The following is a 23630-nucleotide window of genomic DNA, read 5'->3' on the forward strand; positions in this document are numbered from 1 at the left end:
TCTCCCACCTTCTTGAGTTGCAGTCTAGTACAATATTGTATAGCTTGCTGCCTCCTTAAATAATTCCTGCTGGAGTAGCAGACACTGAGTAGATCACTCAAACCCCATGAAGTTGTTTAGCTTTCAGATCCACATCCTGAGGAGTTAACCCTCTGGGAGAATGGAATGACCTGGGTGTTCCTCTGGGTGCTCTCCTGGCACAGGATAACTCCTGGCATGGGGCTGGAGCTAGATATTTTGAGGGGGATTCCAGTTTTACTGTCAGTCCTGTTCTCCTGAGCTCCCATTTCCCCTCTTCCTGTTCCTCACACTTCTATTGTGATTCAAATAAATGTGATATATTAATGTTTCACCGGTTTAAAATGAACTGCAATTACCAACACAGGATTTATTTCATTTACTTCCAGCCACCTAGAAGGCAAGCATCTGGCTTACATGAGTCAGTTATAGTCTGGGGAGAGCCATGGGCATTACCAGAAGTCAAATGCCTTCCTGCCTATTTTAAATACCTTTTTTAGGCTGAGATGAGCAGCACACTGAAAGCCCATGGCTGTAGAGGAGTTACAAACCCAAGGTTTAGATGATTCAGGTGTGGTGACTTGAAACCCCGCTTCAATATTTGTTCAGAAAGAAGCTCTGAAAGATGAGATCAGTGTGGATCAATGTGTTTGGGATTCTGATAGGGAGGCCTCAAGGGCTTGTGTTGATCACAATACTGACTCTAACAACCACCTTTACATTTCCAGAGAAATGCCAACTCCAGGCTTTACATTTTTTCATGCAGAGTGTTTCAGGTTTTTTTAGTAGAAAAGAAAAGCAGCATCTGTCAATTCTTAAATAAATCTTTTCCTATAAATTACTGCCTTGGAAAATAACAAGGCTGTGGAAGAGGAAGAAGGAGCAACTGAAGATGTCACTTAATATTTTAACAGCCCCTGGAGTATGAAATGATGAGGTTATTTCTACACAGAACTTGGAGCACTCAACAAGGCACTGTAACTTTCAGCCCCTCATGCTTTGAGCAGAATCAAAATGAATAATTTAGAGAAGAAGGTCTCGTGAACTCTTTGCCATGGGTTGTGTGGCTCTGGCACGTCAAAGCAACCTGGGCTTGTCATCTCCACAGGTGCTGAGGAACTATGGGGACACAGTGCCAGCTCTGCTGGGGTTTCTGTCTTTCTTCTGCCGTTCTGCTGCCACTTTTAGGGGCTTTAGGAGACTTTTTTGTTGTAAGCATTCCAGCTTTTGACTGGCAGCAAAGCACATGTGGAGCATCAGCTCAGCAGTGCCAGTAAAACTGCTGAGCACACACAGAGCTGCAGCAGGGCTGGTAGCACCAAGATGGATGGGGATGGGGACAGATGAGAGCCAAGAAGAGCAACCAAAACCTGAGATAGAGTCAAACTTTTGCCAGCAAAGCAATGCAGTTAGAACAACCACTTTTTTCTTGCAGTGTTTAAGTGGTTTAATGAAGTTGAGGGAGTAATCCCCAAAGGACATGAGTGTTGAACACACTGAGCAGGGAACAATGCACTTTGCTGAATGAGGAACCTGTGGGCAGGAACCCCTCTTAGCACAGCAGTGGGGCTCTTTTGTGCTATGGTGGGGCTGCCCAGACCAACCTGAGCTGGGTTTTAACTCACATGGGCTGGGCACAAAACCCTGCAGAAGACTCTGCAGATGAGGACCTGTGGCATCAGAAGAGCCCTGGCTGGGCTCATGCTGGCTCAGAGTGCAGGGATTGCTCCTGCCCACAGACAGCCCCTGTCTGCCCCGCTGGCCCCACAGCCAGTCGCTGTGCCCTGTGAAGGCCAGCAGTGGTTACCAAATCAATCCGAAAGCTGCTACTTGTGGCTACAGGCTCTGGTCCAGCTTTGTTGTCAGGATGCTGCAGGACCAGACAGCTCAGAGTTTAGACTGCAAAGGTGTTCAGCATCTAATATCTTTGGCTGTGCCACCAGAGAAATCTTGTTCCTTTAGGAAGAGGCTCAGGAATAACAGGTTACCCTCCCTGCCAGCTGGATTACACTCATAGCATCTTTGAGAACGAAGAACACTGCTGCCTTTGCAGCTGAATATAGGCAACATTTTCGGGCTTTTTCTGGATTTTCATGCCATGGAAACTGTTCTCAAATCCCCACACCTAAATGAAGTCAGCTCTAACCTTGGTTGGTAAAGCATCAGCAGCTGCTCAGTAAGATTTGCTAAATTTATGGCATGGCTTGCACAGATCTAGAAAACTCTAGTGACATTTTCATCAATATTATGCCGTGAAAGGTAACTACTGGAAAACAGCAGGATCAATCAAGAAAAACTATCAACAGTGGGAGAATATGCTATTTGTTTACTAGTTATGCTAAGATGAAAGAGGGAAAGATGGTAAAAATGAAAAATATTCCTTTAAATTTATTTTATCATAGAGGTTTCTCTTGTTTCCTGTTGTATATTTCATAATGAAAGGAGGAAAAGTGATAAACTTCCCTTATTTTTGCTTTTTCAGTCTAAAGAAACTGCAATGGACAAATAAAAAGCCAGAATGTTTAAAAGATACTCCTTTTTTCTCCTTTAGTTAAAATGCATATTTAAACATAAATGTAAAAGATAGTCTAGGACATCTATGAAATGGCTGGGGTTTTTTTTCACCTTTTTGCTAAACACAGCAGAAGAAAAAATGTCTGATCCAAGTAGAAAAAAACCCACAATTGAGCAGGACAATTCCTTTGTCTTTCAGGCACAGACTCAAAAAATATAGGTAAGTTTATATATAAATACATATGCAGTAACCAAAACCTCAAATTCAAATACACCTGAGCTTTGGGGAAGTTTGTATATTGATTCAATCTTTGTGGCTTAGGCTCATCTGTTACAGAAATATTTGCAAATAGACAGAATACTTCCTCTTTAATCTTATCTAGTGATCTGTCTGTTTGTCTGGGATTTTCCTAGTGATGGCCTCAGATCCTGATATCTGAGGGCTGTGTAGCTAAATTACGGCGAGATCATACACAGCTTCACAGAGACTTTTATTTTCTTCTGTTTGCCATGAGCATGTGTTTTGGTTTAATCCACTGGGATGAAAGGCAGAGCAGCAGCACAGCCTGGCTCAGCCTCCACCAGGACTGTGCTTGGCCCACCTTTGGGAAAAGATATTTTGACTGATGGTTCATAAAATCGTAGAATGATTTGGGTTGGAAGGGACCTTAAAGATCAGGGACACTGTGGACAGGGACAACCTTGTCTGGCTGTTTGCACTATGGGCAGACTGTGGCTGAGATGCGCAAAGCAGCTCTGCAAGAGCTGTTAGTTCTCTTTCCAGGGGCTCTTCCACAGCTCCAAGCACATCCCAATTTTCATCTCCCAGCTCTGGTGCCTCCACCTGGTACCTTACCAGCTGTTCTACAGGTCACACATCTGGGTGGAGCAAATGCTGAATTCATGTCAAAGAGGTTTTTCTCCTACCGAGAGGATTGTTTAAGGTTTCACACCTTCATTGCCACCTTTAGGCAAGCTGCTGCACCTTGGCAATAGGGAAAGATTGTTAAATGTCAGGATTTATCTACATGTGCTGGGCTAATTGTTGTAAATTAGCTTGCTCTGTTTATGCCCTTGAAGAACTCCAGGCACCACTGGCAAATAAGACAGATTGACTTGAGCTAAGCACCTTCACTTCTCTCTCTGTTGGAGGGCAGGAGGTGGACGAGGCTGTTTGGTAGCTGTTCAGCCCCAGTGCTGCTTAGACAACTACCCTGCTTTGTATTCTGAACAATTTATCATGGCTTGTACCTGCACTGGTAGTTACAATTACCCCAGAGATTTAGTGCATTGGGAAGGGCTCCAATTTCAACAGAGCTGTGCCAGTCAACACGGATGGGGATAAACAGGAAAATTTTTCAGAGTCCCATTGTGCCTTTTCCTTTCTGTGTCCCCCCACACTGCCCAGAGTGGTTTTGTCACCTCCTCGAGCATTTTCTCGCGGGCAGCTTCTCACCACTTCAGATTCCCAGCATTTTCTGAGTGAGACCTCACCCGCTCCTACCAGTGCTCGTGTGGTTAATGGGTGAGAGGAGGAGAGGGAACACATCTGACAGGAACACGAGAAATATAAACAATTTTATTAACAAGACCACAAAACTATTTTTTAATATATGCAGCCATTTACAAGGGACAAACAAACAAACAAACAGAAAAACCCATTGGGGAGACACGGTCGGTGTCTGTGACTGCAGTGAATTCACTCCTATGGTATGGGCAGGTTTGGGGAGGGTCCCTTTCCTCTGGGAAATACCATTCCCTGTGAAATCTGGCACTAAGGAGGTGGGGTGCCACCAGCATCCTGCTGGGGTGCCAGGGACGATGCCAGCTGGGTCAGGGCTCGGGCAATAGTGGAGAGGTGGCTGTTCATGGTCCGCAGCTCTGCCAGGATGTCGCTCACATTCGCTGACACCTCGGAGCCCGCGGGCACGGCCTGGGCAGCCGGTGATGGGGACGCAGCCCCCGGAGTGCTGCTTCCCATAGGTGCTGCCTGGGCATTTTCCTCTTGGGAGGGGTGTGGGGCTGGGCTGCTGCAGGGCTTCATGCCTTCCAGGGAGCCTGTGCTTATGGGTGGCTGGTCTTCCTCCTTGCCTTGAATGGTGGCGAGTGTCGCTGAGGCGAGGAAGGGCAGCCAGTTGATGAGGTGGGTGGCACCACTGGGTGGGACAACCGGCAGATAAATCCCAGGGTGCAGGGATGGAGTAGAGGCAGACGGGGCAGGAAGGGAAGGAAGTCCAGGGTGAACAGTGGTAGCAGAAGTGGATGTTGATGGTGAAATAGGAGGTGGTTTTGGATGTAAGGCTGCAACACACGCAGGTAACGGTGGTGAAAATGATGCAGTACCAGTATCAGAGGAACAGGAGGGTGATGCTGGAGCTGTGAAAGGTCCAGGCTCTTCAGAAGTTGGTGGTGAAGTGGCAGCAGGTGGAGCATCAGGAGTGCAAGGATCTGAATCTGCAAGGAAGATACACCATGAGCCTTGATTCACACATGTACTTACATACGGACTGTTACCTGCTGTCCCCTCAATGGGACCAAGCCTTCTTTGATGGAAGGGGAAATTTCACCTCCTGGCAGTGATACTCTCTGTAAGCCCATTAGAAAAGAACAGATGTAATCTAAGACAAGAGCCTATTGTAGGTAAGCATGAACTAAATATTATAAAAGTAAATTATCTTTCCACTCTCATTCTTCATAAAGCCTGTGGACAGACCTGTGCATTTTTCTGGTTGGCATCTCATAGCTATGAATTAGCTGGTGAACTACCTACTTGTTTTCCTGGCCAGCCATGAACCATGTTAATGTTCTAATGTGACTCAGATGTCCTGTGTAGATGGGAGGGCTAGATAGCTTCTGCCAGAGCTGAAGTTAATTGCTGCTTTACAGAGGGTCCCACTTTTCAGCATTTTGGTTTGAACAGGCAGCTAAACACCAGACACAGTAAGAGCTAGACTTAATGGCTTAGACCCTTAATTTTTTATTTTTTATTTTTAATGTGTTCAGAGTTCACACAATCAAAGTTTAATCTATATTCCTGCCTAGATCCCTTCAGCAACTTCAGATATGAAAATCAAAAAAGAAGAGACAGAAATAAATTGTTGACACTGGGCATCTCAGAATGACATTTGTGGCCTCTTGGAAGTAGTTCACTGGACCTAATCTGATGTCCACTAAAGTCACTAGAAACATTCTTGCTTGGACTGAGTTCATCAGATACAGCATAGGAAGAAAGAGCAGCCTCTGGATGATATAAAAAAGCTTAGAGAGCCACATGATGGTCTAGGGTGCTCTACCCACTGTGCCCAGTTGCTAAATACCTTATGCTAAGGATGATCCTATTTTTACAATTATTCTGAAGGCCAGAAATATAATAGGAAATTTTACCTTTTCAACAGTCTCAAAGATTTGTATATGTGGAATTACTATATCACACTGTACATCTTTATTTTAGCATTGGGAACACATTATACAAAAGGTGGTGATATGCTACAGGAGTGGTCAGTGTAAGAGAGATGGATTTTAAAACTACTTTTGCTGCAATTAAGTGCAAATTTTAAGGTACTGCTGTGGATACAAAGACACAAATTAATAAATTTATCTAGGTTAAAACAACCTGGAGAAAGCCAAGTACTGAGGTGTTAACACTGTGCTATTATTATTTCTGGCATCTAAAAAATCTGATGTGAGAAATCCATTTTTATTACTGGCTGCTTTGGTATTCCAGATAGCAAACTGAAATTCTGACTCAAAAGCAAAGGTTTTTCCGTGTCATTCCTAATACCAAACCAGCTGGACATGCAGCCAGAAAAAGTCCATCTTTGTCCCACATGGGACTACTATGTTGCTCTTAACCAGACACACATGTTACTTGGAGGGGATTATGACACAAAATTGAGTCTGCCGTTATGTTCCTGAGATTTTTATAGAGAGTTACTGCAGGTTCCTTGAAATGGTTTCCTTCCTTTGTGTATTGGCTTTCTTCCCAATACAAGTCCCTGCCCACACAGGCACTCGCCCCCTACCCACTGGAGATGGGCTGAGGATGCTGGATTTTGGGCTTCCAAAGTGCTATTGATTTGCCTCTGGTTTTTCTAAACAAAAACAAAAATATAGCACAGCTCAACTACAGGTTCCTTTTCCATCCAAACCACCAAAGTTTGCAAGGACTGAGATGAAAGTTTCAGGTTTGGCTGCACTGTGGTGTTAACCAGAACAGTGTTTATGGTCCATATATAGTGTGGCTAATCCCTGTCCTCACTGCCTGAGCAAACCAAATTAAGTGTAATGTTTTTCCATACATTAGAGAGCAGAGGAAGCTTGACAAACCTTGATGTAATCTGGTTTAGCACTGTGGCAAATAACTGTCACAAATGATTCTTAAATAGTCAGAGATACTGGGGTTAATATATAAAGAATAGCAACTCATACAGACAAAGACAGAGGCAAAAATCTGGACACCAAAGGCTCTTCTGTTTGGCTGAAACCTTCCCTATCAGTGTGGTTTCCCTATCAGAAGCCACAGCTTTGTTTTTTCCCTAATCCCCCTTTAAGATTTATTTATACCATGCAGCCTTTAAACACAACTTGCTCAGTTTGATCAGGCTCCCACGCTTCCATCTAAGAAATTCCACATGGGTGTCTGGACACCTGCACATGGATCCTTGTGCATGCAGGACATGTGGGAGCTGTTGCAATGCTCAGATCATAGAACCCAGAGTGACTGATGGGTGGAATGGGTCTGACCCAGCTGCTCAGCATCCAAAGACTGCAGAATCACAGCATCACTGAGGCTGGAAGGGACCTCTGCAGACTGCCTAGTCACAAACCCTGCCCAAAGCAGTGTCAACAATTTTTTCTCCAAGGTCAAAATTTCTGGGGTGTGTTTGAGAAAGCCCAGTTATATGGGAGTTCTGAGTAGGATGAAGCATGGAGCAAGCAACTACTGTTGTCTATCAGGTACAACAGGATGATTCTCTTTATTTCCTTCTCTCTAATGCTGGTATTTTTTCCCTCATTGCAACTCATCACAACTTTAGTATTTGGTTATTTCCACTTTTTTTGTACAGCTCTCACAGAAAGAGAGTCTTAACTGGAGCATCCAGGTGCACTGTCACTGCTGGGGGTGTTCAATCCACATCTCGACAGAGCTGGAACTAAGTGGGGCTGGATGGATGCCTGCAGAGAAGAGAGATGTTGAACACAGAGTGCTCAGACAAGTACAGTTACCTTCCCTAAAGATATCAGCCCACCTGTTCCTGGTCATTCAGCATCCCCCAGTACCCAGTCTACAGAAGCTGGGTGGATGCTGTAGCTTACTCCCACACACAAAGACTGACTGTTCAAGGCAAGCTTGTAGCTTAGAAGAAAATCCATATCACCAGTTGGGGGAGTGAATCCAAGGCTCAGAAAACCTCGGCTGGGATCAACTTCATCTAAACAACTGAACTAAAAGTGTTTGGTGAAGAAATTCCTTGGAAGTCCCTGCATTTTCCATGCTGTGTATCGAGGGGAAGCCCCCTACATGAAGGTTTAGATACATAAGATGTATCTCTGAGCAGCCTCAAGAATCACTTCTTTTATACTGAGTGCAGAGGCAGCTTTGCCTCATCCTTCAGGAGGATTGTTTTACTGAGATGGGATTCCAGTCACAGAATCACAGAATATCCAGAGTTGGAAGGGACCTACAAGGCTCACTGAGTCCAAATCCTGGTCCTGTACAGGTCCACCCCAAAAATCACACCATGTCTCTGAGATGTGTTGTAGTTTTTCTTGAGCTCTACCAGGCTTGGTGCCATGACCACTTCCCTGGAGAGCCTGTTCCAGTGCCCAGACACCCTCTGGGTGAAGAAACCTTTCCTAATACCCAACATAAACCCCCCTGATACAGCTTCATGCCATTCCCCCAAGTCATCTTTGGCTTGTCTGTCTATACACAGTCACAGTCTACAGCATGGCTGTCTACATCTTATCTATTTCCCAAGCCTTTTTTCACATTCAGTGTATTAAATAAGTCGAGCATCACCTTTTTATTGCTAGAATGAGAGATTTGTCCTTATCACTTTGCTGAGAATAATGTTGGATAACTAAATTGGATGTGGATGTCATGACCTGAAAATGCCTACATTGCAAAAGAGAACTGTACCAGTGCATAAAATTGACTGCCCAGCTTAAAAACATTCCCTACCCTCCTGATCTACGATGGATCTCCCCAAGGGAATGCCATTGTACATCCTTGTTTTATCTATTTGCAAATAGGAGGGAACACTTCTGCTCTGCCACCTCCAAGAGGATCTCAGGGTGTCCAAAATTCATGGGACTGTATACAGGGCAGGTATTCCAGTAATGAGAAGGACCAGAGCAGCACCTCCAGGAGGGGATTTCCTGGTACTTGTGCTGCTCATGATGATAGATGTTACCAAAAGATTAATGGTCTGCCCTGTGAGAATGGCAAACTAAAGTTATTTTAAATGCATTCAGCTGTAGAAGATCATGTATTTAACTTTAGAGCCAGTCTTGGCTATCTAAGCTCCTTTTGTTTGACTACTGATTTTATCTGCCTTGCAGCCAAATTGCTTCAAACTGATTTCTTAGTCTATTGTCAACTAACAAGGGAAAGGTCTGTGAAGAAGAAACCTTGAGGGAAAAGCAGGAGCATGACTTTCCACAGATTCAACTCATCTAACATTAGCCCTTCAGCTGGCATTAGCGTGAGGCCATCATCTTGGCTCCAATCAAGAAAGAAGCACTTCTGGGGTAAAGCCATTCCAAGCTATCAAGTCCCTAAGTGGGGTGAAGGATCATGCTCTGAAGCATCCCTCCCCACCCAGGACTTCTGGTGAGTCAACTACCTTAGATGAGCTGAGTATCTTCTAAATGACTGAAGCTGGGTGAGCTGGATTCCTCACTTTATAGGTAGATGTAGCAAGTAATTTCACAGAACCACAGATTGGATCACGCTGGAAGGAAGGGGCAACAGCAGGGTCATCCTGTCTGTGCCTTGCACTCCAGCAGGGCCATCCCAGAGCACAGGGCACAGGATTGTGTCCAGACATTTCTGGAATATCCCCAATGAGGCAGACTCCCCACCCTCTCTGCACAATCTCTTCCAGTGTTTGGTCACTGCCCAGGAAAGAAGTTCTTCCTCATTGTCAGGTGGAACTTCCTGGGCATCAGCTCCTGCCCACTGCCACTTGTCCTGTGGTGCTGAGCACACAGACTAGAGCTTGGCTCCATCCTCTTGGCACCACCAATTTCCTATCAAATCCCAACAGCAGATAGGTAATGCTGCCTATGTGTTCCTATGGAAAGCACAAAACCATAGAGAGAAGGTTTAAGACACAGGAGAGTAAAAGCCCCCCAGAGTGCTTCAGGGAATGAGCTTGTGGTTGAGAAGGTGATAATCTTTCAAGTGAGTCAGGACTGAATATGGAATCTATTTCAACAGTGCCAATACTTAATTTATTTAAATAACCTGTACTTCAAGGGGGCATATAAAAATGAGGCAGAACAACTTTTAAAGAAGGAAGATAGTGATAGAAAAAGGGGGAGTAATTTTAAACTAAAAGAAGAGAGATTCAGACTCAGCATCAGAAGAAAGTTTTTACTCAGAGGCTAGTGAGGCACTGGAACAGGTTGCTCAGAGAAAATGTGCCTTCCCTGCAAGTGTTCAAAGCCATATTGTATGTGACTTTGAGCAACCTGGTCTGGTGGAAGGTGTCCCTGCAATGAGCAGAGAGGCTGGAATGAGAAAATCTTTAACTTCCTTCCATCCCAAATTGTTCTATGATCCCGTATAATGTGATTCAATGATAAGGCTACTGAGACGCTGAAATGAGCCTCCTTGGTGAGACAGTGACCTGCAGGAGGCCTCTGTGCCGTGTCCTTTCTGCTCAGGTTTATGCAGCTGCTCTAAAGCTGTCGATGTCTGTATGTGCCTGCGGGACTGAGTGCGTCTGTGCTCCCCCTGCACTTCGCAGCTGCTTCCCAAGAAAGTCTAAATATACTCCTGCCTCCGCTTTCTGGTGAGAAGTGAAACTCAAGTCCCAACAGCTTGTGGTAAATGAAAGCCTAAGAGCAGCATGTGCGTCACTGAGGGCGGCGCTGCCTTTGCACGGACAAAATCCATCTTTGGGACCTGAATCTGAAGCAAGCCCTCCTGTGCTGCTCAGGTTTGATTCAGATGGAATGGCATTGCTTCCCACTGCCAGGCTGAGTCAAGAAGAGTTTCAAGCAAGTTTAGAAGGGATTAAGTCACCAGTTTGGGTGAAGAGGCCACGAGACATGACAGTGGAGTAGGTCTGAACAGAAGCCTCAGTGTGAGCACTCCAGAGTTGGTGTTTGCATGCATGTGATCTCAGAAACACAGTTTGGCTCTAGATATTATTTTGGCTCTAGTCTAGCCTTTAACTAATTAATCAATCTAAACTAGCTCTGAACACTCACTTGATTTTGGGTGAGCTTAGAAATGCATAGAAAATTCATAAAAGCATTAGGCAAGCTTATTGTTAATTATTTTTAAATAAAGCAAATCACATATGTATCCTAGGAACCCACTCCTCTCTTCATAGGTTGAAAAATCACAAAATATTTTATATATCAAGATAATGCTCCCTTTAATGACAGAAGTGTTTCTTATATAATTAAACATGTCTTTTCAAGTTAGGAGTTTTGTGTAAAATATTGATTTGGAAAAAACCCCCTAGATCAGAGTAATCCAAATCAGCCTTATTACTCCCATTTGTGGCTTATTTTTAAAGGGATTTTGCAAATAGTTGCAAATAATTGTAGGTTGCGAGAACAATGCTGTAATGGAGCACAATGCAAAGTGTCTTCCAGGGTCCATGACATTTCACCAAAAACACCCCAACTCTGTCTCTGTGCTGTCAAACTGGTTGTGTCATTTCAGCAAGGCTTTTTCCTCTGGCCTCTTGCTTTTTAAGCAGCCTAATAATAATCCACAACCTACTCTACAGATTTTAATTCACTTAAAAGCTTTTCTGACTTCACAAACTTGTGCATCTCTTTGTAATTTTTATTTTTATTTTTTTTTGCAATTGTGGTCTGTTTTGGGGTCTGTTTCTCTTCTTTCAGGTAGAGTAGACCAGGCTTAGCTGGACTGAGCTTTATGTGACTAATCCCATTATGACTCCTGTGGAGTTGTGCTCTTTCAAAATTTCTTGAGTAATAGTCTGTTATGAGTACATACTTATTCCCATGTCATGCGAACAAATTTGTTCTCACAGTTTGTCATGGGCCATCTGCTTTTTCATCTTTGTCCCTGGCTTAATTTCAGTGAGATTTTATTCACTTCCTGACAAAATGTGTGTTTTTGCATTCATTTGAGACCAGATTTTCCAGGAACCTGAGGTCCTTCTTTGACACCTAAGGGACAGAGCCAGACTTTTTGAAGTGCTCTGCAGCTCCTGTTATTTCCAAAAACAGAAGAGTCCCTGAGGATGCCCTGACATCTCAGTGTGGGGAGGGAATGGGAAAAGAGGAGGTAGGCACGTTGGAGAGGTAATATTGTTGGGCAGCAGGCAATTCCTCATGACAGTGCTCATTGCCTAACACATTTGTCCTGCTGTGCTCAAAGCACTGCACAGACGAGTCCCACACTGGCTGCACTTTTTGGAGGCCCGACTGAAGCACATGAAAAATGAAATGCCTAGACAGAAGTCCATCATGGAGCCAGGAGCAAAGGACACTCTCATCTTTCCCATCAACTGGCATTGCCAATGCAGCCCTCTGTTGGCTTCTTTGCCCTGTGCTTCTATTAACACAACTTCTTAAATTGGGGAAAGATTCTTTCCCTCCCCTCTGCAGCAAAGAAAAAAGGGACAGCAGAAAAATCTGTTGTGTGTAAGGAGACTGCCAGCCTAGCCCTCCCATGGCCACACAAGAACATCTCCTCCACCCACATATGCTCCCTTCCCAGCAACTTAGTAAGGATGGCAAAGTGGCTTGGGAGACTTTTTGAGTCCTCTGAAACTAAAATAAGACTGACAACTACTTCTGGAGAGCCAAAAAAAACAGGAAGAAGAAGAAAGTGGTATAATTGTTCAGACCATTTTGTTCGGACTGCCTTGTATTTTGCCTCTGTCAATGGTCACTAAATGCTGCCTCCAAGGAAGTATCAAAAAATCTTCAGTAACAGCTATACCTTAGTCCATTATTAGTCCATTGTATGAAATTTTCCTGATGTTCCATTAATGAATCACGTTTTTGGACCAGGACAGATGTTTACACTATCAACAATCACCTTGATGGAGGAAAACAGATTTGATTTAAAATCAGGCTCAAAATGAACTGCAACTGCATGGACTGCAGCTGACAGAGCTTGTGTGTAATTACCTCTTAGATCTGGCCATTAGCTACACCAAAGGGTTTTTCCTGTTTTGAAACAGACAACTTTTCCAACACGTGTAATTCTTCTGAGAGTCTTGTTTTCTTTTCCTAATAAGTACTATTGTCTTTCTAAATGCCCCTATTATGGTCTTATTGGCATTTTAAACATCACATAATTTTTTTATTATTTTCTTTTTCCTGTTTCTTTTCTTTTTTTTCTTTTTTTTTCCCTTTTCTCATCCTTTGGCAAGGTTTTGGCAATTAACTCCTACAGCAATGAGTTTCTCAGTTTTGTTTTGCATTGTGCAGGGAATTTTTGATACTGATCAGCCAGGAGCATTTTCTCTAAAACCACTTGTGTGCCTACTCTTTGTACCTTTTTCAATTGCAATTCCTGCCACACATGGCTCTAGAATAAATCCATGATCCCATAACATTCAACAAGTACTAAGAGATACAAAAGGGTGTAGACAGGATATGTATCTTTTTACCTTTAAACCAAAGGATCACAGAATGATTAAGGTTACAAAAGATCATCAAGTGCAACCATTATTCTAAGAGTGACTGGTTCATCACTAAACCATGTCCCCAAGTGCCACATCTAAATATTTTTTGAACACTTCCAGGGATGATGATTCCAACACTTCCCTGGGCAATGCTCCAATGCTGGACAACCCTTTCAGTGAAGAAATTTTTCTTAATATCCAATCTAAACCTCCCCTGGCACAACTTGAGGTTATTTTCTCTCATCTTATTCCTTGTCACCTGGAAAGGGAGGCCAACCCTCATTTGGCTACAACCTATTTCAGAGGGTTGTAGAGAGTGAGAAGGTCCCCCCTGACCCTCCTTTTCTCCAGGCTGAGCCCCCCAGCTTCCTCAGCTGCTCCTCATCAGAGCTGTGCTCCAGACCCTTCCCCAGCTCTGTTGTCCTTCCCTGGACACGCTCCAGCACCTCAGGATGAGGCAAGCAGGAACATTTATAGAAACAAATCTTGATGGTCCAGATATTTTAGGTTTATTTTTCTTTGCTGGTTTGAGATTAGTTTAATTTCTTAACATATATTCTCTGAAGGCTTCAAAGCAGATTCAGATGTTAATTAACCAAAGATAGTTATATTTTCCTGCTGTTTTTTTCCCAGGAAAAATATGAGACACACCATGCAATCTTATGGTTTTAGTAGCCAGTGAGTCAAGTCTGGAAATTTGGTTCACATGCATGAGTCAACGAGATTTCAGGTTGCTACAGAGAGTCCAGCAAGGACAATGTCCAGCCAGCAGTGGACAGGCCTCTTTTGCAGACACCATATGGCTTTTCTTGGGCTGATTCATGAAACAATCTACATCCAGGCTGGGTTACCTTGAACCTCTTCCATGCTGTGCTTTTGGATGGTTTGTCTCTCTCAAAGGCTTGCCACAGCTGTGTTCCCCTCTGAAACACAGGAACTCTGTATTCTCCTGGGTATTTACCATCCAACTGCCCCAGCACAAGGTTTCTGCTAAGCCTTAGAGTATACATAGCAGAGCAGTAGTCTAGCAGTCCTTATCTTGTACCATTTTCAAGCTGTATAAACTCATTACTTAAATGGAAGAGACAGTGGAAAAGAGTGCAGAAAGTCCCCTGTCCCATCTAGTGCAGATCCAAGGTTGTTGGTTCTCCTCAGCGAGCAACTTTTAGGTGAAATAAAGGCTGAGTAGGAGGCCATGATTAGACACACCACAAACGACTGTCTCTGCAAGATGAGCTTGGCTGTTGTTCTGCCTAAGAATTTGAAGGCAAAAACCTGCTTGTCAAGATAAAAGTGGACACCTTAACTGTACAATAAAGAGCCCCTCAGTGATGTGAGGAAGGCAAAGGAATGATCTTGCCGTAAGTATGCAAGAAAAGTCGGAACTCATGTAATTGATTAAATTTTCATATATTTCCCAGTATGTTTCATCCCCAGAGGCATGGTGCCATTTTTAGGAAAATAATCTTGTAACAAAAATCCCCTGAAACTGCACAGCCTGAGGTGATTTTTATCATCTTCATACACTAAGGAACCACAGAGACCATATCTTTTCTGCAGAGTTAATCTGAGTGGGAGACAGCCATATCTGAGCACCTGAGCTATGCCAGTCTGGACATGAATTATTTCCCTGAATGACCCTACAACTCCTTTGCTGTTTGTGAACTTTCCCAAGTGTACCAGGAGTTTCAGACTGGAAGAGGAATATCTCATACTTTTTTTGTGTTTAGATACTCTGGGATGCTTTCCCAATCTCTTGTGTCAGATGTGGGAGAATTTGTTTACTCCACGGAAAGGCTTTCAGGAAAGGCTTTCAGGAACGCCCTGAAAGATTCAACTCACTTCTGATCAAATCTGAGTCCTTACTACAAAAAGGGTGAGTGCCAGCCCAAGGCCAGACAGGACCCAGGCTGCTTATCCCCTCCTCGGAGCTCCCAGCCTGGTCTGAAACCACTTCCCAAGCCTGAAAGAAGTTTTAAGTGCCCATGGAGTCAATGCCTTGGAGATGTACCTTTTATCCTCTTTCACGTCAACTGCTCGATATGCCCAGGCAGTTGTGGCAGGCATCATGGAAATGCTGTCTTCACAAAGACATTTTGTCTCCAATAACATTTTCATTTTACACCCAAGTCTAGCCGGAGGTGAATTCTTTTGTTTATTGAAGAGCCACAGCTCCTTTGGAACAAAATGTTCTCCTGTAAGCCGGGTGAGACGCTGGTTTTATTGAAGAACAGTCCTGCAGACCAAGACAATGCTGTACTTCACTACCCCTTTTGAATTACCACTCTGTCATTTCCCAGAGGAGCATGATCGGCCGACCACTAAACTCTGCTTTAAGATCTTATGCCCGATCTAAATGAGACAGAATGAAGCCCTGGAGAGATTTCAACCCTTGTTTTGTTGAAACAACATTGCTTTGTTTGGAATGTATTTGCCTTTGTACTGGGGAATGAAAATGTAACCCAGTGCCCAGTTTTGAAATACATAAATACACTTTTGGTAGCATAGCGTATATAAAGAGATCCATATCATGTGCTTTTTCTTATGCATCCCTTTTCTGGGAGATCTTCAACCAGTTTTTAAACTATCAAATCCTGAGCTCTGTAACATCTTAGTGGAGGAAGAACATGTCATGCCTGTGTTCCAGGCTAGCATGGTGACCCAGTTAGGAAATCTGTAGCAGACATGAAATGAAATCCAGACCTGTACTTGCAACAATGAACTCAGCCTTCCCTTGTATCCAGTTGGATTACACAAGCTAGGAGCCACCCAAAATTTCATGACACCCACTCACAGCTCCAGTCAGTGGTCACTACCATTTGGCTCCCAGGTCTTTCCTGGGCTTTACTTTAGTACCCTTGGATTATGAACTGAAGAAATTTAGAGTTATGATCCAAATCATCCAACACAGGTTGAATCCTGAGTTGGAAACAGCTGGACAACTGAGACAATTGGACTTTTTCCAACCCTTTTCTACAAATTCACTTACTTCAGTGCCTCTTGGGGCAGAGATTTCATGAACACAGGCCCTTGCTGTACCATTAACTGGTGTATGAAACCACATCATCAGCAGCTGTGGAACAACAGTCAGAGAATTTGAGGGGTGTTAGATGTGATAAGAACAGAAAAACTGCACTAGGAGGTTCCAAATTCCTCATCCCTCCACCTATCCATCTTTCCCACCACGTGTCCTCCCAAATAACTAAATGGAGGAGGCGTTTGCCCACTCTGAGAGCAAACAAACACGTCAGCCCTGCCCAAACAGAGGTGCTCTGTCTCTCTGTCTGAGTCCATGTCTTTTGATCACCATGGGCACCAAATCCTGTCTGATATTTTGGGCTGTGCAGGGTGGGCTTGTACACTCGCTGGGCAGAGGGAAACACCTTGTTAGGACAGGAAGGAGTGATTCAGCCACTCCTCACTCTGAGTCAATATTTATCCAGTGGCTCTGGGTTTGGGGGAGGGATGGTCTCTCTCCAGGGTCACATTCCCACCCTCCTGAGTGAAGTGGCTGGAGCCACCAGTCCAAGAGGGTGCTAGCAGCCTTCTCCTGGGAGCACAACTGCTTTTTCTAGGCTGCATTTGGATGCAAACTGGCACACTGTGGCTATGTCTCTTTTTCTTGTTTTTTTTCTAATTGTAGTCTGAAGCTTTCCTTAATGGGACAGAGAAGTCTTTGAGACTGGAAATGTGCTCTTCTCTTTGTTTCTGGTAAGACATAACACTGTCCTCATGGGACCGCACTCCAACAGGGATATTTTAGTTCTGCCTGGCTCCACTTCTTGCTGGCCCGCGGTCTGATTGCTGTTTGTCACTGGGACTGCGAGCGCTGGGGAACAGAGACTGCCCTCACTGCAGCTGCTCTAGTAGGCTGGAGCCCTGAATTCGGCTGGGCTTCCCAAGCATTTCCACGAGGCAAATAGTAACACTAATTTCAGCTGAACACTGTATTCCTTGGGCCCATTCCTAAGGGGCCGTGTTGGGCTGCCTTTGCCTTTTCTCCATGTTAAATGCATCGCTAGATTTCACCCTGGGGGTTGTTGTGTCCTGGTGGATGATTACATTCCTCTATTTGAGACACTGAAGATGAAAGAGCAGTTTGAGTTCCCTTTTGATAGATGGAGATACCCTTCTGCCCAGTCCCTGGTATGATTTTGTGAAGATGTTGAATATGTCCCATCTTTCAGAACTTGGTCTCTTTTATACTGGTGTAAAACAGGAATAATTCCATTGGCACCAGTGTCATTTACACCAGTGTAATCATGGGAGAAGGAGAAGAAATAGGCCTGCAGGGATTTTTTGTTTCTTTTGGGGGGAACCATGCTGACTGTAAAACCACAGCAAAATTATTTTTAAATGAGAAAAATTTCTTTAAGACAGATCAGCCTCTTAAAAAGAGAGACAAATGGAATGAAATGCTGCAGTTCAGAAAGTCCTGTGGTATTTGGGAAATGGGGCAGTTTGCTGTAAAGGGAGTAGTAAACAGCCAAAACCAAGAGAGCTGCAAATAGAGAAAGACACAGAAAATGAAGCTGCTTATGAATTACATTATCAAAATTTCTCAGAGAACAAGAGGTGAGATTGTAGAGGCAAGTTTATTCTCAGCACATGCGTGGAAAAATGTAAACCTCAGTAAGAACCACTGAGTAAACCTGAGAAAAGAAAATGACTGTGCCTGGAAATGTTTAGAGGATGGTGTTTGTCAATTAATGAACTGAGAGGCCACCGTTTGCAGCTCACTACACAGCAAAGGCGTGCACAAACTAAGCCCAAAGAAGGAGATTTTTTTCTTTTGCCCCAGTAAGAGGAATGCAGGGACATTTTGCTCTGTGCTTCATCTGCAATTAATTTTTTTCTTTCATAAAACCTGGTGATTATTCAGAAGAGAAAGTTTTCTCCAAGTGGCTGGGCAAGGGGTAATGATTACTCACACCACCAGGTTCCCATTTGCCTTCAGGTTTGTTGATTTTGATGACAAGCCTTTACCACTGAGTTTCTCAGTTGTGTCAGCAGCTTCCCCAACAGCCCAGTGATGCTTTTTGTGTTAGGCTGTGCAGACAGGAGAGTGGCTCCAGCCAAAAAGCACACATCAAGTTCATACTCCCTACTGTAAGAAACCTCAGAGTCTGACTAAGTTTAGATCCAGCCTCACGGCTTGGACTCCTCTCTAATAGAAATACACAGATATCCCTGACAACATGTTTAAATGAAAACATGTTTAAATGAGAAGAGGAAGTTTTCCAAGGACACAATACATGTACCTTGTTAGGGAATAGCTCTTCTCCAGGTCAAGAAGCTTCTCTATCCTGGGGGAAACCTGGCAGCATTGGGAATCTTCAGCATGCCAAAAGGAAGAAATTCCTAAGGGTCTGCTGCCTCATAAAAGGAAGGCTGCTTGATTAACTTTATGGAAAGAAACTGAGCTGTAAAAAGACAGCATTTTGTCCTTAACACAGACAGCAAGCTGTGAGCACAGCCAACTGGGTAGTCAGCTACACCAGGACTTTAAGGAGACCAAGGTCAGAAGGAGCCTGGATGCCACCAGGAATGCGAGGAGAGACAGGCTGGTGAAGAGGAGATGTGGAGGAGCCAAGGTGCAGTTGCTGAAATTCATAAATGACTCAACAGGGAAACAAACTCATGCAGGATCCTGACTTACAAGGGAAAGCATTAAGTCTTGCAAGGCAAAAAACCAAGCCAACACAAAACCACTGTGTGTCCATCTATACATCTCTTCCATAGGTTTAACTGAATCATCACAGAGAAAGAAGCCCATTCCAAGACAGCATCTCTGCTCAGTCTTTCTGGGCCTTGGGAAAATGGTTACACCATTGGAAATGATCAGGAGAACCCCAAATCATCCCTGCACAGCTCACACTACAGCTCATGCTCTCATTGTAAGAGTAGCAGAGGTTTGGACTGAATTACACAACCCAACACATTCTGTACAACAGAAAGAGGTAATGCACTTGGACAGTCCTTGAGACATTATAATTAGAGATGGGGCTTGAATCAGCATCCAAATGTGGAGTGGTGCTGTGAGTCAGTTGAGATATATCCACCAACATTGTCATTATCCTGAATTCTGTCATTTATAAAAAAATCCAAGCACTGCAATCTTCAGGGCATTCACAATTTAGTGAAGTGAATACCCCAAATTTGGTACTAATCTTGGCTCTCCATGGCCCAAAGGCAGTAAATTGTTTAAAAGCACAGCTGGGAGACACAGAATTTTGGGAGCTGCCTCTGTGAAAAAGCTGCCTGAAATTGAGCTTTCCAGAATAGAGATGCACCTTAATTTTTAGGACCTCTGAAACGAGCACATGACCCCAATTAAAGCATCCCTAACTTGTCCTTAATAAAAATACTCAAAGGTCCATGTCTATCTCTGACTAGAATGGCTCTGATCAGAGAAGGAAAGTTAATGTGTCACAGAAAAAAACAAACAACCAAAGAGCAAACAAAAATCTCAAAGAAGAAACTGCTCAAAAATACATGACTGCACCAGGAGAGACGCCAGTGAAACCAAGCATTTTGAGGTAAGGTCTGCTAGTCCTGTTGAGTACATCATGCATTAACAGCTCCTTTTTAATGTTATTGGAGTATTCCCTGAACAGCAGCATGAGTTAAACGTGATTTTTGAATCGTCATCTGAAATGTCCTGGTTCAATCTTCCCAGCTTCTTACTCCAGGTCTAGCAAATCTTTGGGTTTGATGCTTCTCAGTGCAAGCAGGTGCATCAGCATTTGACCTTGGCATTTCTTTATCCTGAATTTTGCCTCCTCCTTTGAACTCTGAACACCAACTGCTTTATGGACAAATTTGCAAGCACAGTTTTACTAACTTTTGCCAATATAGAATCTGCACAGGAGATAAGGGGAGCATGCATTCCCTCTTCCACTGTTAAATTAGATTCATTTAGAGAACTTGCAAGCCAATTTAAACGCTTAGAAAAATCTAAGAAAAGACACATTTTTATCCACTGTACAGTAGGAGTGGGATCAGCTTTTAAAGTAACAAATTTTAAGAAAATCCTAAAATATGTGTTGATCAAAGGTGGACCCAAACAATTATCTTAGCACCAATAACCTGAAAATGTGGCACTTCAAAGCTGTGGGGACTAGTTTCTCCACTTACTAATGCTGTTAATATTCCTGACAATTCTTCCATCATCTGCTGATTGATAAATAGCTCCAGGGCCATACTTAGCCATCAACAACTACTACTACTACTACAAGTTCAAAAAATGTGCTAGAAAACCAGAAAGGTCAAATTCAACCAAGAGTGGATGAGACTGAGGGTAGCATTTGGCTTCAAGATGGAGGCAAAACATTTCCATGACACACAGAGAACAGTACATTGCTCAGGATTCATTCTCCCTGAAGAAGGAATGTGTGTTTTCATGAGTTTGAGGATAAACTCAGTTACATCTTTCTGATGATGTGGAAATGCAGAAAGGCAATTTCTCTATGTTGATTCACTTGTATTTTCTATACATTAGAAAAAAAAATCTTAAAATCTGCTGCTGATACTCTTTGTTATAACAGAACCTCCTGCCCACTTGGAGTACACTTAGCTATGGTACATCATAGAATTATAGAATTATAGAATTATAGAATTACAGAATTATAGAATTATAGAATAGTTTGATTTGAAATGGGTCTTTTAAAGGTCATCTGGTCCAATCCCCCTGCAATCTACAGGGACATCCTCACTAGACGAGGTTGCTCAGAGCCCTGTCCAACCTGGCCTTGAATGTTTCAGGGATGGGATGATTTTCATGTTATTTCATAGAAGAAATAGGATGTAGTATCCATTTCTTCTGGAAGAAATAGTGAGGCTGACAGGTGGAAAATCTTGAGCTATTGTACAATTCAGTGCTTAAAAAGCAGATAAAAAGACAGTCAGGAACACTGATTTTAATTCCTGTCTAATTGATTTGGTTGGATGGTCTTGGATATCTCCATTGGAGCCAACCTCCAAAGCCACTAAGAGCTTTGTCTGAATGAGAATGGGGATTTGCTTCATAATTTTGCTGTCTTTCAAATTCTTCCTCTCAAATACAGTAAGGATAATTGATAATTCTTCCCTCCTACTGGTATGGCAATTCTTAACTCCATGTTTGCAAAACTCGTTACAAGTTTTGGATGAAAGGTGTTAGAGGGGTGTAAAACAGACTTGACACTTTTTTTACAGAGAGAGCTTTTGAGGTTTCCTGTGATTGTCCATGTTTTTGAAGATTAGTCAGCTTTTCTACAGGATTATGCAAAGTGAAAGCCTGCAGCAGCGGGAGGTTGGGATTAGTGACCCAGAAGGCCCTTCCAGCCCTGTGGAGGATTTTCCAAGCTGTACCAAAGACGTTAAAGCCTACTTGTGTGGTCTGAACTTAATACCTTCAGCACATAAGCCCTGTTGAAGTTTTTTGTTGCATCCTTTTATCAGGATGGAAGCAGGGCCAGGACTGGGCCTCTGTGTGAAGGTAAGAGGAAGCACATGCCACAACAATGAAGGAGAGCATCACACAAGCTCACTGACAGCTCAGGAAATGGGAGGGGTCAAGCAACACCTAAAGAGACACAAACAGCCTCATCTCTCTGGCCCTGATATGCCATCTCTAGAACACCACTGCTGTTACTGCTGCCCAGCAGTGCTGGACCTCCCTTCTGAAACCCACCAGCAGCTGGCAGCAGTTGTGACTGTGGCTTTGTGGTGCAGACACCTGTCCATGTGAAACTAATCTGGGACCACCAAGCTCATTTTCTTGTGGCAATTTACCAGCTTCCCATATGGTAATAATTTTTGACAGTCATGGTCTTGGGCTTGAATAAAATCAGTGATCCAGTGATGGAAGATCCTTTGGTCATGCTCTTAGCCAAGACTGAATTTTACCTCACTGGAAGGTGGGCAGTGGTGTGGCTTTCCCATGTAGGGACAGATATGTGTTAGAGGTTAATTCAGATAGTCTCAACCCCCCCACACACCTCTGAGCCTTTCTGAGGAAACCAACAGTTTCTGATGTCCAAATGTGCTTTGCCAGCCAAAATGTCAACCGCATGCCACCTCCAAGGCAGCCACAGTTCAGTGGTTGCACATCAGAGCCACTGGTCCATATTTATAAAGTGCTTTGATATCCTAGATGAAAGGACAGTATATAAATGCCCCATTCATTTAGGTGACATACAGTAGCAGCAAGCAGAAAAATCGTTAGCCACAGGTTTAGAAAGGCGTATTCCTGTTTATTAATTGAAGACCACATAAAGAATGCTTGGTTAAAGAGTTCCTCTTGGAGTGGACATTTCGGTGCTGGTCCAGCAAATGAAAATAATCTGCATGGGCAAATGGCATAAATATCAAGTTTGTACAACTCAAAACAAAATTCTCCTTAAAAATGCAGAGAAAATCTTTTTATAGGGAGCTATCCTTATGCCTACAGACCAATGGGGAGTGAGGCAATCAGTCCTTTGCCAGGTCAGGACTACAGTGAAATTATTATCCTAGCAAAAAATAATCTAAGTTAAAAAAGGAACAATCGTTACAATGTGAGCACAAGCTGTTCTGCAGCTTAGTACGCGTTGAATTAAACTATGGGTTCATCAGTTCTTTCTCTTTTATGCATATAGCAGAGTCTTTGAATTTCTAGACCTGTATTCCACACTTCTTTCTGTATCTTTGAGATACATGACCCCATTGCCTCATTTGGAAAGTTATGTTAAATAAAATCTTTTCTGCCTGTCATTTCAGTATTCAAGTTCTGAGCAGATACCCGTTCACAGTCCCTGGGAGCATGCAGAGTCTTTCATATATCATAACCATAAAAATAAATAAATTACAAAGCAGAAAGGAGATAAGGCACAGGTTTAGGCTGCCTTTTGAAGATTTATTAAAACAAACCAATATTTCTCATAATGTGCATGTAACCAGAATATATAATTGGCAATGATAATCATTAACAGGTACTAATGTTATTTCAGAACAGAGGACGGAACAAGACAGACTAAACCTCCATGCCTACAGTAGAGGAAATCCAAACTGTGATAATTAAATGCAAATAAAGCCTGGGGGCAAAAATTCCTGGTCTCTCTAAGATAAGAGAAATGTATTTCTACCATCTATAGTTCATTTATTTCTCTTGAAGACTCTAATTTGTTTTTAAGCTAATAGATCAAACATTCTTGTCACAGTTCATACAACTGTCTCAAATATGTGAGAAGCACCCGCCAGGCGAGGACCACCAGCAATTTTTATGAT

General features: G+C 43.2%; 1 protein-coding gene across 1 annotated transcript in view; it reads right to left on the reverse strand.

Annotated features, from left to right (window-relative positions):
- Window positions 1-4306: 4306 nt before the first annotated feature.
- Window positions 4307-23630, reverse strand: part of RUNX2 (RUNX family transcription factor 2) — a 218109-nt gene continuing 198785 nt past the window's right edge. The window contains exon 8 of the mRNA XM_088052743.1: window positions 4307-4986. Coding sequence (XP_087908869.1) covers window positions 4307-4986 — 680 coding nt within the window. The remainder of the gene's footprint in view (window positions 4987-23630) is intronic.

The sequence above is a fragment of the Pseudopodoces humilis genome, chromosome 3 (assembly GCF_049639895.1).
Source record: "Pseudopodoces humilis isolate 2021_Gansu_Grassland_sample_001 chromosome 3, ASM4963989v1, whole genome shotgun sequence".
Lineage (NCBI taxonomy): Eukaryota > Metazoa > Chordata > Aves > Passeriformes > Paridae > Pseudopodoces > Pseudopodoces humilis.